Source organism: Drosophila guanche, unplaced genomic scaffold (assembly GCF_900245975.1).
Source record: "Drosophila guanche unplaced genomic scaffold, DGUA_6, whole genome shotgun sequence".
NCBI lineage: Eukaryota > Metazoa > Arthropoda > Insecta > Diptera > Drosophilidae > Drosophila > Drosophila guanche.
The window spans coordinates 18,350,743-18,365,298 of NW_022995743.1; the positions used below are offsets into that span (position 1 = coordinate 18,350,743).

At 41.4% G+C, this 14,556-nt stretch overlaps 2 protein-coding genes and 1 long non-coding RNA gene across 3 annotated transcripts; 2 read left to right on the plus strand and 1 right to left on the minus strand.

Annotated features, from left to right (window-relative positions):
* The first annotated feature begins 924 nt into the window (after positions 1–924).
* LOC117592683 (methylglutaconyl-CoA hydratase, mitochondrial) lies at positions 925–2,185 on the plus strand. Its single transcript, XM_034286648.1, has 2 exons — positions 925–1,289; positions 1,347–2,185. Exons 1-2 carry the CDS (start codon positions 989–991, stop codon positions 1,922–1,924), a joined length of 879 nt encoding a protein of 292 aa, XP_034142539.1. The 5' UTR covers positions 925–988; the 3' UTR covers positions 1,925–2,185.
* A 221-nt stretch (positions 2,186–2,406) lies between these two features.
* LOC117578418 lies at positions 2,407–3,160 on the minus strand. The gene is made up of 3 exons (XR_004573384.1): positions 2,945–3,160; positions 2,714–2,883; positions 2,407–2,581 (listed from the first exon to the last, which is right to left on the minus strand). It is a non-coding gene; the product is annotated as an uncharacterized LOC117578418 (long non-coding RNA).
* Positions 3,161–10,687: 7,527 nt separating this feature from the next.
* On the plus strand, positions 10,688–14,360 carry LOC117592664 (proton-coupled amino acid transporter-like protein CG1139). Its single transcript, XM_034286613.1, has 5 exons — positions 10,688–10,774; positions 11,701–11,834; positions 11,912–12,146; positions 12,856–12,977; positions 13,033–14,360. The coding sequence occupies exons 2-5, from the start codon at positions 11,701–11,703 to the stop codon at positions 13,991–13,993; spliced, it is 1,452 nt and encodes a 483-aa protein (XP_034142504.1). The 5' UTR covers positions 10,688–10,774; the 3' UTR covers positions 13,994–14,360.
* The last annotated feature ends 196 nt before the right edge of the window (positions 14,361–14,556 follow it).

Consider the following 14,556-nt stretch of genomic DNA (forward strand, 5'->3'; position numbering starts at 1 on the left):
GGCAGCTGGAGCAAATGTGTATGGCCCATTTGTCTCGAGGTTCTACACGGAGATACGTGCTATATTAGTAGATTACTGATGTATAAATGTTTTGTATTATATAATACTATCGTACAAGTTTTATGGTGGAAATATTATATTATATAATATTATTTACCATATTACAAACTTAATTTATGCATATTTCCAAACGCACATTAGAAGACCAAAAATGTTGCAAGTGTGACTATGTAAATACACGTGCAAAGAACTGCTTGGGTTTCCGGTTGTGCTTGTTGTTGTTAGAGTTTCCGAATAGGTCGCGGAGGACATTGTACATATATTGAATGAACAAATATCCTTGCACCAAAAAATTAGGGCCACAATGTCCGATGGTTTTACGATTCTAAGATGGGTTTAATAAAAGCTTTTACGGCGATTCAGGGCAAAAAATAACGAAAACACGCGGAAGAATGCACGCGACATCGCCTAGGTTCGACACACCGCCTTGTTCAAATATAAAAAAAAATTCTTTCTCCGGAAAATTTGAAAAAACGATCTTAATGCACCGGTTAGTAGTCGTACCATATGAAATGATGGGTTTTAGTCGATTAAAAATTAGGTGTACCTACTTACAAAATATGATTCAGAAAGATACTCATTGTCTCGTATTAAGGTGATTAATATCAGGTTCCCTAACAACTCTGAGCAAATCGACTTTAGTTTCATTTAACTACAACACATTTTTTTGACTGGACTGGACTGGACTAAAAATAATCACGCATGCGAAGTTCAGAATAGAACTTCAAGACAGAATACATATCTGGGGTACGCATATCGCAGCGTCAACTGTGACGTTTCGCTTGTCTGAACTGACACATCATACTGTTTGGTTAGTGACGATAAATGTAACTGTTTCCAGCACTGGCGGCAACAGCTGTTTATCGCCGATGTTATAACAATCTACCCTATCTTTTCTCTCCTTAATTGTTCATTTCTGGTTATTAATATGTATCTAACGAATAGAACTGCCAGATTTACTCGGCAGATAGCTCGTAATTTTGCCGTTGAGGCTCCATCAGAGCGCGTTAATGAAGTATTGGTCGAACGATTGGAGGGTGTACAGAAAGGAATTACAGTTCTTGGCCTCAATAGGCCGGAAGCCAAGAACTCTTTCAGCCGTGGATTGGTAGATACCTTTAGAGAAATTTTGGACGAAATTAAGAAGGATAATGGTTCGAGGGTTGTTGTCCTTCGCAGTCTTACACCAGGCATATTTTGTGCTGGCGCTGATTTGAAGGAGCGGAAAGGTTTGAATTACATTGATGGAATTGTATAGATTTCGAAAATAATTATTATGATTCCAGGCATGTCCACCGAGGAAACCAGCGAGTTTGTTTCCAGTCTAAGAAATCTGCTCATTAGCATTGAACAATTGCCGATGCCCGTGATCGCCGCATTGGATGGCGCTGCTTTGGGTGGTGGTCTGGAAATGGCCCTGGCATGCGATATACGCACGGCAGCTTCAAATGCCAAAATGGGTCTAGTAGAGACGCGTCTGGCCATAATCCCTGGCGCCGGCGGCACTCAGCGACTGCCTCGCATTCTCTCCCCCTCACTGGCGAAAGAACTTATCTTCACTGCTCGAGTATTGAATGGAAATGAGGCCAAACAGCTAGGTCTCGTCAACCATGTTGTAAATCAGAACGAAAAAAAGGATGCTGCTTACCGGCAGGCCCTCAAGCTCGCCGAGGAAATTCTGCCAAACGGACCAGTAGGTGTGCGCATGGCCAAACTGGCCATTGACAAGGGCATGCAGGTCGACCTTAACACTGGATACTCCATAGAAGAAGTCTGCTATGCTCAAGTAATACCGACAAAGGACCGTCTGGAGGGACTCGCTGCGTTTGCCGAGAAACGCAAGCCCGTTTACACGGGAGAGTGAATGGAAATGCCATGATCCTAATGTTAAGCCGAAAAGAGCATTTAGAGAAACGTAGAGAAACGCAAACATAAAAAAAACCGTGCCCAATTTGGTTGATTTTATATAAGGCCGACGATTCTATTGAGCTGCCAAATAACTTAAATTACGTTAATTATTCAGCTATTTTTTAATCGGTTCGCTGACGCATATGCACTTATTCACGTCAAATCTACGAACATCTGATAATTACAGTCATTAAATACCAACCAATTTATATCTAAATATACTTTCATTGCACACACAGCTGGGAACTGAAAATGCATGCAAAACTCACATTAATCATGTCGTCGCTTGAGCTATGCGGAAGCATATATTTCTTGGGAAGCTCCCAAGTTCAACAATCATTTGGAAAGTATACATTTTTCTGGGGGATATATTGTAAATATAGATATATGTACATATTTACTACCTATGTATGTACATATGTACATGTTTACATTAATTTGTAAGTACGGGTGGTTATGTAGAAACTTTTATTTTGTTGCTGGCAACCGGAAAACGTCAAACAGATGGAGTTGCTGTTGCTGTTCCTGCCTTTGTTGAGCATGTAATTTGCAAAATGCAAATATATTATGCGTATATTTAAGGGCGTGTCCGGAGAAACGAAGCACTGAAATACTGAAATTACTTCATAAAACAAGTAAAGTAAGAGAATATGAACATGAAGTTGCAACCGGCTACTTCGTAACATGTCACGGAAGTTTGTTTTGCCTGTCTCATCCTCATCGCCTACTAAACTATTGATCCTACCTTCACTATCCCACTCTTCTGTTCCGCCACAAGCCATGACAACACCCAAAAGCGATCGCCCAGAGAGCATCAAATTAAAATGCGATACGGGTGTTTGACATCGGGCAAGGTCAGTGCCGTTGCATGACTAAGCCGTGGAAGCAGAGACAGCACTTGGAATCCGACGAGATCTGAAACGACAATCTTTAGAGCTAATGCCAAGCGCAGTCTGCATATTAATTAGTCAATTACTGAGCGCTGAACTCGTCCGATCTGAGCTGAACCCAAAAGCAGTGTCAGAAGACAGATCCGGAAATCAAGTGCGGAAGCACGTCAGTATACTTATTAATTGTGTTTATTCATTATCATGAGCGATAATAATAAACACAGTTCGATTTCGATTTTTGTGTTGCGAATCTCTTACCGAGCAAGTCTCAAATTTAATTTTGGTTTTAATTTAGCTCAGTTGGTCAGATGGAGATGGAGGCTCACACATCTTTTTTTGGCGATTTTTATGAATAAACTGAAATAAATCTTTTCCAGGTATCTAAGTAATGAGTTGCCTCACTTGGACGTGCCCTGGAGTAAGATTGATGGAGGAGATAAGCCGAAGCTGAGCGATATCTGTTCACATGTATCACATGTGTTCACACATCCACGTGTAGCTGTGGTGGAAACTGTATTCTAATTGCGAATCCCTGCCCTAAGCTTCCATAATACTTTGAGAACCCACCCATCTAGCTTTCATGGCCGTTAATTCCCCATTAATGTGATAAAACTTTATCAAGCTCAATAGAGATTGTCAATACGAACAGCAACTGTGGTAAATATTTTCAAAATTCACTACGCTCACTCGATAAGGAATCGTTAAGTCAACATTGCAACGTCTATAGCCAAAGCTCTTGACCTGTTTGAAAGGGTCTCGTCTTTTCTTCTCGTTGATTCACAAACGAAGCCTTTGCCTAAAGCTTATCAATCATAATTACACTAGTCGACCAAATTGTACTTTTTATTTACGCTTCGAACCATACCAAATTTTTCTGATAGATTTGAGGCATTCAAATTGTTAATGATTAATGGTAGATTATATGGTATTTTTCTTCTTGTTTTCAAATAACGTATGTATGTTAGATCTGATTGTAAAGAACATTGCCAATCTGAAAAGCTAATTGATGCAGCTAAAAATTTGATCTAAGCACTTTTTGGTATCAGCTTACCGTCTGGGATATTTAGCTTTCGAATGCAAAATTTATGAATTTGGTGAGGTATTTTTAACGATGTTTAAACTTTAACGAGAAGGGACGTGTGAGACGTTTCTTACGCGTCACAACTTTTATACCAGGTACTCAGTACTACATCTGTACCTTAGCGGGGTTTTGTCAAATTTTACACTTTTTCTTCCTCTGTCATCTCGTTTTTAGTTTTCTTTTATCTTCAAAATTGTAGGTTTGGGAGGTAAGGAGGCGGGGATCATTTTTAAAATACACTTGTAACAGTGTGAGCATACAGAAGTTTGGATGCAAAATTTGGTGGTTCTAGCTTTTATGGTCTCTGAGTTCCAGGCGCTCATAAGGACGGACAGACGGACAGACGGACGGACAGACAGACATGGCTCAATCGGCTCGGTAATTGATGCTGATCAAGAATATATATACTTTATGGGGTCGGAAACGTTTCCTTCTGTGCTTTACATGCATTTACTTTGTGAACAAACACAATATTCCCTATTTATTCTTCGAGTACCCGGTATATAAATGAAGAAAAGTCGAAATAAACTTTAAACTTTTAGTAGGTTGCTGGTCCAACTTATACAATATTTCTGGCTTCAATCAAATAGTATTTGGTTAGTGCTTCAGTGCGCGAAAAATACTGAAACAAATACCAAAATTCAAAAAAGGCCTGAACCTTGTCGGTATTTAACGGAAAATTAAGGGTTTGTCAACTAGATTTAGCTCAGCCGACTCTCAACAGATTTAACAGAAAATAGTTCTGACGTAGAAATGCCCTAAATTGCATAAAAAAAGTTTCTTTGGTTAGAAGCGGGAAAATGGTGTCGGGTAGTGTTATCCAAGGCTTTCCCACAGCGTGCGTGTACGCAATATGCTTTTGTTGGGCGTCAAGAAGAACATTGCTCACATGCAACGGTGGATCTTTGCGTGTATATCATGTGTACGTCTGGTGCCCGTAATTAAAGATACATGATAAAGGCTCTTGTCAACTCCTCAACGCTAATGGAGATTGGAGACATTGTTGGGGGTATGAGATCATAATAGTACTAGGTGTAAATCAAACCACATACTTGCACTCGGCCAATTTCAACTTGACATTTTTATTTTAAATGCCTCCATAAATCAGTGACCGGCAATATTCGAAATCAAACAAGAAGGGACGTGTGAGACGCTTCTTACGCGTCACAACTTTTATACCCGGTACTCAGTACTACATGTGTACCTAAGCGGTTTTTTGTCAAATTTTAAATTTCTTCTTTCTCTGTCATCTACATCTACAACACTTCTCACGCCAACACGCTCCTTTAGCTCGACCCCCTTTCCTAGAGCCACACACTGCAGAGTCACTGCAGAGGCAGAGGCAGGGTAACGGCAGGGACAGAGGCCGCACACTGAGCGAAGCAGAGTGGGAATGAATGTGCAAAAAACAAATATAAGCTGCGGAACAGGGTGGATTTAGCCACTTCAAATTAATTTCTTCATTCTGGCTATAATAATAATCCAATCGTATCCCAATATGGTGATCTGATAGATAAAGTCTTTCCCTACAGAAGGGCGTTTTTTGTTTTCTTTTATATTCAAAATTCTAGATTTGGGAGGTTTCGGGGGCGGAAGGAGACGGGGCTCATTTTTTTAATATACTTGTAACAGTGTGAGCATACAGAAGTCTGGATGCATAATTTGGTGGCTCTAGCTCTTATAGTCTCTGAGAACTAGCCGACAAACAAGACGGACAGACAGACGGACAGACGGACATGGCTCAATCGACTCGGCTGTTTATGCTGATATATATATATATATATATATATATATATACTTTATGGGTTCGGAAACGTTTCCTTCTGTGCGTTACATACAACCGTTATTCGCACAAATAAAATATACCCTATTTACTCTTCGAGTACCGGGTATAAAAATTCCAAATGCAAATCACGTGAGAAATGCATTTAATTTACAGTCTGTGCCTCGGCACAAAATTTTCCATTAGCCGTTTGTAGTGGATCATTTTCAAAATGCAAGCATTGCGATAAGACATGCGTTATATACCGATCCACATACAAATTTCGAAATCGGATGAGTATTAAAGTGAGAAGGAAGCATGTTGTGTCCTCATTGCCGTATATTTAGATACTTATACGACTTAAACTTTATTAAGCCACAATAAGTTTAGGTCCTCGTAAGTAGAACCCAAAAATCAACAGAATAAGATCAACAACAATATAAGCAAGAACAACTGAACAGTTAATATTTTATGGGTAGACAACAAAAACTAACAATCGTCGACAAGCAAACGAAACAAAAATGAGCTACTACTTGTCTCTGTCTAAAAAAGCAGACTCGGAACAGTGTACGGCTAAGAGCAGACAGCCGTTCGAAATTATTGAGTATTCAATGACTTCGTCCTCCAAATTATTTTTCGATACTGCTAAACAAATTATTACTGAATTGGTGGGATAAAATATGGATGGGTGAATAGATACATATTGGCCGACGGTGCGACTGTACTGCATACAGGATGAGCCAAAGAATGGAGTATGACATTAGACATTTTCCTCGAAGAAATTCAATAAGATAAATTATTTGGAAGATAATAGGAAGCTGGAACCACTCAAATTAATGCCGTTTGGCATATCTTTGACCACATTCCATAACTGCGTGTAATCTTCTTTAGATAAGGAGGAGATTTGCATCACAACTCCCACATGTGCCCTGCCTTCTCCTCTCCGCCTCCTTCAATCGATGTACCACGCTGCGTATGAGTAGTGGGACGAAGGCAGACCAGACCTGTCTGGCAGCCGAATGCCCAAGTCTGAATGATGTATATAAATCACCAATACACACGGTCCAACACACTCGCACTATAGAGAGAGAGGCCGACTTCGCCCCATCTGCGTCATGGTACCGTTTATTGTCCATTGCGCTAATTGTGCCAACCGGCTCGACTCTCCTCTCTCATCTCGAGTCTCCAGTTGAGCTCCCGGCTGTTTGAACATATCTAAGTTTACGGTGAGAGGATGGGGGGCTTATACGTGTAGCCGCTACGACGACGCCGTCGCAGCCACAAATTCAAGCACAAACGTTGGCTTAATATCAGTCACTAAGCGATCGCCTGACAGTTAACAACATTGGCAACAAAATAGCTTGGAAACCATCGTTTCAATATTAGTTTGTTATGGTTTGATCGCGCTTGTTTCTCTTGATTGACTCTGCACATTTATTTCATCAAGCGCATCATAGGCGCAAAATTAGCGCGTTGGTGTGAAAATATTTTGTATGAACTTTTCGTGTCAATGTTAAAGACAGCCTCGGGAACTGGTCCCTCCAGCTAAACTAATAAAGTCAAAGGTAAATATGGGACAGAATACCTGCCGAAGTTTGAGCAATTATTTTTTTTGTTTATCGCGCTATAATTTAGTTGAAATGTTCAATTAATTCCTGTTGATCAAATAAGTTATCGGGAAGTAAGAATTATAAATTATCAAATGCATGTGGCACGGAAAATTACAATAATGCCAGGCTTATGTGGACATTCCTGGAATATTCTCTGCCCGCCGTACTACCTACTCCCTAACAGACACCCGAGAGCAAATCATTTAGCCAAGCTTTTATTTCCCGCCTCTGATAAGCGCCGAATTGGATGTCATAAAAGATTATTGACTCACTTTTATCTTGGCAGCTACTTCACTGTGGCCCCCTAGCCATAGTGCAATAAACTTCAAGTTGTATTCAGTTTCTGACAATATTATTTTACCCTGGACTCTACCCAGCGGCTGCCTGTCAGTCGATGGTGGCAATGAAAGGCATTATCATCATCATTATTATTCTTATTGTGATATAGTATAGAATGGTATGTATGCATGTACATACATATATACACAATTATTCGGCTCCGACTCATCCGCTTTGCATATCGAAAGACTGAGGGATAAGGTCGTCTCGCCGGCAAAAATATTCGAGAAACTTGAACCAAACTGATCAACCTTTAAGCAATCTCGTCTGACGCCAAGCTCCGCTGTATGAATGTAGGCAAGGTTGCAATTGGACACTGTCAACGGGTTTTCTTTCGCCTTTTTAGGCACGTGAAGCGTACACACAATCAAAACAATTAGGGAAATACTGGAGTAAAAACGGCACAAAACATCAAAACAGAAAACGACACGTCAAAAAGGCAACCAAACCGTGTTGTGGCTTTAGCGGAATGCACTGTCCCAAAAGAGATCCGATACTACACAAATGCAATTCGAAAATGTATTAACCAATTAACCGCATTTAAGGCGACGGTGCTGGTGTGGTACTTTACTTTTGAATAAGAAGGGAAGCAAACAACGAGCGAAACTGGGAGAAACCCATCGCTGTTGCAATCCAGTTTATGCAATAGCGGGGAAGGCCGCTTGGCAATCATATCAAGGCGAGAGATCATCCTTTTAGGATAAGAAGATAAAAAACGAGAAGGGACGTGTAAGACGCTTCTTACGCGTCACAACTTTTATACCCGGCACTCAGTACTAGATATGCACCTTAGCGGTGTTTTGTCAAATTTAAAATTTTTTCTTCAACTGTCATCTACATCTAAAAACACGTCTCACACCAACACGCTCCTTTAGCTCGCCGCCCTTCCCTAGACCCACACACTGCAGACTCGCAGCAGACAAAAAAAACAAATATAAGCTGCGGGACGGGGTGGGTTAAAAGTCGGAAGAGTCAGCGGCAGGGGAAGGGCAGAGGCAGAGGCCGAGTGAAGCAGAAGCAGAGCGTGAATGAGAGAATGTAAAAAGAACAACAACAGCTGCGGGACAGGGGGGGTTTAAATACTGGACATTAATTTCTTCATTGTGGCTATAATAATGATCCAATCGGATCCCAATTTGGTGATCTGATAGATATGGCCATTCCCTACGGAATGTTTTAGTTTTCTTTTATCTTCAAAATTGTAGGTTTGGGAGGTTTTCGCCCTTTTGCGGGGGCGGAAGGGGGCGGGTCTCATTTTTTAAATACACTGGTTTCCGTGTGAGCATACAGCAGTCTGGAGCCAAAATTTGGTGGATCTAGCTCTGTAGTCTCTGAGAACTACCCGACAAACAAGACGGACGGACGGACGGACAGACGGACAGACGGACAGACGGACATGGCTCTATCGACTCGTCTATTGATGCTGATCAAGAATATATATATTTTATGGGGTCGGAAACGTTTCCTTCTGTGCGTTACATACGACCGTTATTCCACACAAATACAATACACCCTACTTACTCTTCGAGTACGGGGTATAAAAATACTCGTTTAACACTCGAGACACAAATATCTGAGTGTACACTTTAAAGCTTCGTTAAAAAAGTTCATATATCCAATAATCCAATGAATTCTTCAAGGGAAGGCTGAGAATTATCCCTGGAATGTGATCAACTTCAAGATAATTTGATTTATCGTAACAAATTAATTGGAGTGAGGAAGAAATAAAGGAGGAGCTGCAAACACGAATATTTATATGTATGTTCATTATACAGTATACGAGAGCTTGCTGTTGGGGCACTAAGGAACTTTCCACGCTTTCTTTGCGTGGAAAGAATGATTATAAAATTAGTAAAAAATTTATATAGCTAACACTCGTATCGAAACCTTTTCGTATTCTGTTTCGCTCATTAGAAGAAACCAAAAGAAAATACTGCTTCAGTGCCAGGGCACGATGGCTTAACTTTATGCATTAAATCGATGTCTGATTAGCACTATCATAAACTCCCATCCGATCTATCTCCATAGTTTCTAGTGACGCACTTAACACGAATTTGAATTAAATTATTGATATATTGACACAGCCCAACCCGATCCAAGTAAATTGGCCATACGACTGTGATAGCCAGCGCACTAATCTGTGGCCAGATGTCCTGATATGATTCAGTATCGAATCAGGGGATGCGGGCGCGTGATTTCGTATGACTGCCCCCCAGAAACACAACTAGAGCTCGATCATAAAGATTTGCCGTCGAGTGGTGTGCCCCTGTAATAAATGGGAATTTCATCGAGAAAATAACATATAATATCCGATTGTAAGACTTGCATTGGGTATGGCTTTCCATATCGCCGAGCACCGATTTACTGTATTGTTCGTATTGTACACAATACGCAGTCTGCAATGTGCTGGCCCGATTCTTGACGACCACGAATAATCTTATCGGGAAACATATAATAATTATAATATTGAACACGCTATAATCTGATTATCACCTCTTTTAATACTTTTGTACATGTATATCTAAAAATTGTAATCGCGATTTCCCCAGAACGTGGACTTTGTTCTGAGATAGCTTCAGTGAAATCGCTGACTTAGTTAATTTAATTTATTGAGATACGAGTATTTCATTGATGAGTTGTATTGCCTGGCGCTATTCTTCCTTCTGGCTCTATTATTGTTATGGCCAGAAAATCGGGTGAATTGATTTGTTCTCGAGTCAGGTTCGGCTCGGCTCTGTTAAGTTCTGTTATGTTCGGGAACGATAAGGTTATCGGGAAGGAAAGGCATTTATAATTGATTTTAGAGGTAGCTTTGAGTATTTTATTATTATAGGCATTTGGTGGGTATTTGTTGTTTATTAATTATTGTTGCCTGTCTTGCTTTAAGTCGTTATCATTTTGGGACATTGTTACTTCAACGTTTTCCGACACTTTTCGGCGCCGTGGCCCCTAACTCATGCCAGGCCCACAACTACACCCTCGCGCAAACCCCGACCCATTACCTTGCCTCATACCCGTAGCCGTCATTACTTTTTAACAGGTTATTCAGTTGCTTTTGGCCAGAGGACGCGATCGGTCCTCAATCGCTCAAGTTATTTTCGGATCGTACCACTCCAGCTGAAAAGTAAGTTCCCGGACTCGGGACTCCCACTAAGGATATAAGGGATGCCTTATGCATTTAATACAATAATTGTTAATGGGAAGTCATTCTTGAAAGCCGTGAATTACTCTCACAAGATTTACTAAAAATACCCACTTTGACATAGATTTCTGTATGCCATCATTCGTATTTCATTTATTCGTGTCAATTATGTCTTCTTCTTTTGCCAGAAAGACTCTCAAAAAATTAAAAATTCAAAACATTAGGAATATTCAGAAACATACTATTTAGGTGCGGATTCCATTCTGGAACCTTTTATAAACTAGTTAATGTGCTAGTTAGCTGCGGATATACAATTTTGTTGTACTTCGTAACTAATCAGAGCCAGATTGGGATAATCGAAACCCACTTACAGAGTATTTATCATTTGTGGAAATTGAAAATAGGAAATGACTACTCGGAGCGATCTGATACGATACTGGGAGGGGGCTACCACATTCACGCTGATTTAGGACCGCCATTATGGCATTCGACTGTTTGACGGTTTTTAGGGCCTCATAGCTATAGCTATACAGTCATAAAGACACATTTTATGAATGCAGTCCAATTGTGTTTACGAGTACTTGCGCGCCCCCAGGCCCAGGCACCGATTCTAGCCGCGGGCGATAAGGATCTGCTCGTATCTGGAATCTTTTTGTTAAGGCTATTGGTTTATTTGAAAGCTCCAAAGCATCGATAAGATACGAGCGACATGCCCCTAGCAACCCTTCAACGGATTAACTTAACCCAAGCTGCAAATGGACGAACGAAAGCGAATCTCTTGCCGTGCATTGTCAAAGTGTTACTTCATTGATAGTCGCTTGCTCGTGTTCGGTCGATTTATCATGTGATTTAATTCCCCGTAATTACGATCGATTTCTCATTATTTTTTGATATCTTTGTGCTTCTAGATGACAGATAATGCTGGATTCTGGCCAGATGCGGAGGTTTCCGCTTCGACAGGGCCCTACCCAGGAGAAAATCCCCCCGCCTATTCAACATCAGTGGTCTCCAGAGATGTCTCCTTGAATGACTTCAACTCGAAGTGAGTACTCGAACTCTAGGTAGATCATCCAGTGCCTATTCAGAGCTCACCCCTTTCCCCCTCTCTTTCGCTTTCAGAGCAAACTTGACAGAGAAGAATCAGCTCGCACTCTCCGAAGATCCCTATCGTCCCTTTGAGCATCGCGATCCAAAGGGAGCCAGTACTGGCGGCGCTTTAGCCCATCTGCTTAAGAGTTCCCTGGGCACAGGAATTCTAGCCATGCCCATGGCCTTTCACAACGCCGGCCTGGTTTTTGGTATGTGCATGACGCTCATCGTTGGCTTCCTCTGCACCCACTGCGTTCACATATTGGTAAGCAAATCGATATGAGATTTAGCACCTGATTTAGCGGCTGTTGACTCCAAAAATTACCAGAGAACCCATCAACAGCCAAGCTGACGTAGTTGTGGGGTTGCTGAAGTAGCTCAAGGTGCTGTCTCAAGTCATACGAGACGTCTGTCAATTAAAAACTACTAAAGGCCTTGGTTTTCCACACTGTTAAAAGCTAGACAAGTCGAGATTTGGTCTAATCATAGAGAGAGAGAGAGAGAGATAAATACAATTTATATTTATATCAGCAATTAAGTTTGCTTTTATTGATTTTATTTATGATCAAGCATTTTCGATTAGAGCAAATCCTTCAGCACGTAACTTCCCAGAATTAAAAGTACTTCACATTCCAGACAATTGCACACTCCGCGTGCGAATACTTTGTGTAAATCACCTTCAGATTCCAAAAACCCCAAGTCATCGATCATCTATCAATCCTATCTATCTATACGTAATAAAACTACACTCGAGACATGCAGATTTATAGCAGGAACATGTTAGCAGTCATTCCTATTTGTTTGGTGTTTAGAGATGACTATATGAGGGACTTTACACTCTAGAGTACACGAGGGATCCCAATTTAGATTATCCAGTAGCGAATCTACATTGGCCTCGCTGTAATTCCGTGTAATTCCTCTCAATTTTTACTTATTTTTAATATGAAGAACTCTTGTACGTTGCTTTGTTGCAGGTGAAAACTTCGCACAACATTTGCCGCGATGCCAAGGTGCCAGCTCTCGGATTCGCAGAGACGGCCGAAAAAGTTTTCGAATACGGTCCCAAAGGCATGCGGCCCTACTCCAATTTTGCTAAGTACGTTAATGAGTCAAATTTCAAAAGTCAACAACAATAATGCGCATTGTTTCAGGCAATTTGTGGATATTGGTTTGATGGCAACCTATTATGCGGCGGCCTGTGTATACATCGTGTTCATTGCCACCTCCTTTCACGACGTGATCAATTACGACTGCAACCTCAACTGGGATGTGCGAATCTACATTGCAATCACTGTAATTCCGTGCCTCTTCATCGGACAGATCAGGAACCTCAAGTGGCTGGTGCCGTTCTCCCTTATGGCCAATGTGTTCATTGTGATCACCTTCGCGATTGTTTTGTACTACATGTTTGACGAGCCACTTGTCTATTCTGATAAGCCGCTGATCGCCCCGGCCGCTCACATTCCGCTCTTCTTTGCCACGGTCATCTTCGCAATGGAAGGAATCGGTGTAGTGATGCCTGTAGAGAACTCAATGCGGAAGCCTCAGCAGTTTCTCGGCTGTCCGGGTGTCCTCAACACGGCCATGATCACTGTGGTGCTGCTCTACGCAATCATCGGGTTCTTTGGCTATGTAAGATTTGGGGACACAGTCCGTGGCAGCATCACACTCAATCTGCCAGAGGGCTCCTGGTTAGGCGACACGGCCAAGCTTCTGATGGCCGTGGCCATTCTGTTCACCTTTGGACTGCAGTTCTACGTGCCCAACGAGATCCTCTGGCGCAAGATCAACCACAAGTTCAGCCCTGAGAAGCACAACATCACACAGATCCTGCTGCGCACTGGCATAATCCTGGTGAGCGGAGGCGTGGCTGCGGCTATTCCCAACTTGGAACCGTTCATCAGTTTGGTGGGCGCGGTGTTCTTCTCACTTCTGGGCATCTTTGTGCCCAGCTTCGTTGAGACCGTCTACCTTTATCCCGATCGCCTGGGCTGGTGCAATTGGAAGATGGTCAAAAACATAATTTTGGGCGTTTTCTCCATCCTTGCTTTGATTGCTGGTGCCGTGGCCAGCATTGGCGAGATCATTGAGATGTACAGCAGCGACGACTAGTGGGAAATCTGAAGTTCCCATCCCACACATCCCTCTTCGAAGAAGGACTATGGTAGTATTAAATATGATGCAGGTACCCCTACAGATGGATTCGATAAAGTAATCACGAGACGGAGAGATAAGTTTTAGGTAAAAGCGCAGTCATATTGCCCGCCCCCACTTTACACATCACTTCTAGCCATGTTGAACATGGCAAGGCGGTGTTGGAGCCACTTCCGATGCCGGCGACTGCATGAACAAGATGATATTAATGTTTAAGCCTTTATGTGTTTGTCTCGTTACACCAACACTGCTAAACTGCAATTCATAGAATTTATAAATGTTATTATGTTAAGACGATCTATAAAGAGAACGATTCTGAACATCAGATTCAAACTTTTTCCTTGCTTGGTATACTCACTTGTTTAAAAGGTTTTAAAGGATATTGAATCAACTTGTTCATCCGGACAAGAGCTGCGAGACAGCCAATAAAAAACATTATCATTGAACTGATGTTGCAATACATACATACATATATAAATATAATAATTAATTTCTTAAAATCAAAGTACAAATACGTGGAA

What these genes read in the sequence shown, in the direction of transcription:
- LOC117592683 (XM_034286648.1), top strand. Translation starts at nt 989, where the DNA reads ATGTATCTAACGAATAGAACTGCCAGATTTACTCGGCAGATAGCTCGT. An exon ending in TGATTTGAAGGAGCGGAAAG is followed by an intron (nt 1,290 to 1,346) that starts GTTTGAATTACA and finishes TTATGATTCCAG; the next exon opens with GCATGTCCACCGAGGAAACC.
- LOC117592664 (XM_034286613.1), top strand. Translation starts at nt 11,701, where the DNA reads ATGACAGATAATGCTGGATTCTGGCCAGATGCGGAGGTTTCCGCTTCG. An exon ending in CCCACTGCGTTCACATATTG is followed by an intron (nt 12,147 to 12,855) that starts GTAAGCAAATCG and finishes GCTTTGTTGCAG; the next exon opens with GTGAAAACTTCGCACAACAT. An exon ending in CCCTACTCCAATTTTGCTAA is followed by an intron (nt 12,978 to 13,032) that starts GTACGTTAATGA and finishes GCATTGTTTCAG; the next exon opens with GCAATTTGTGGATATTGGTT.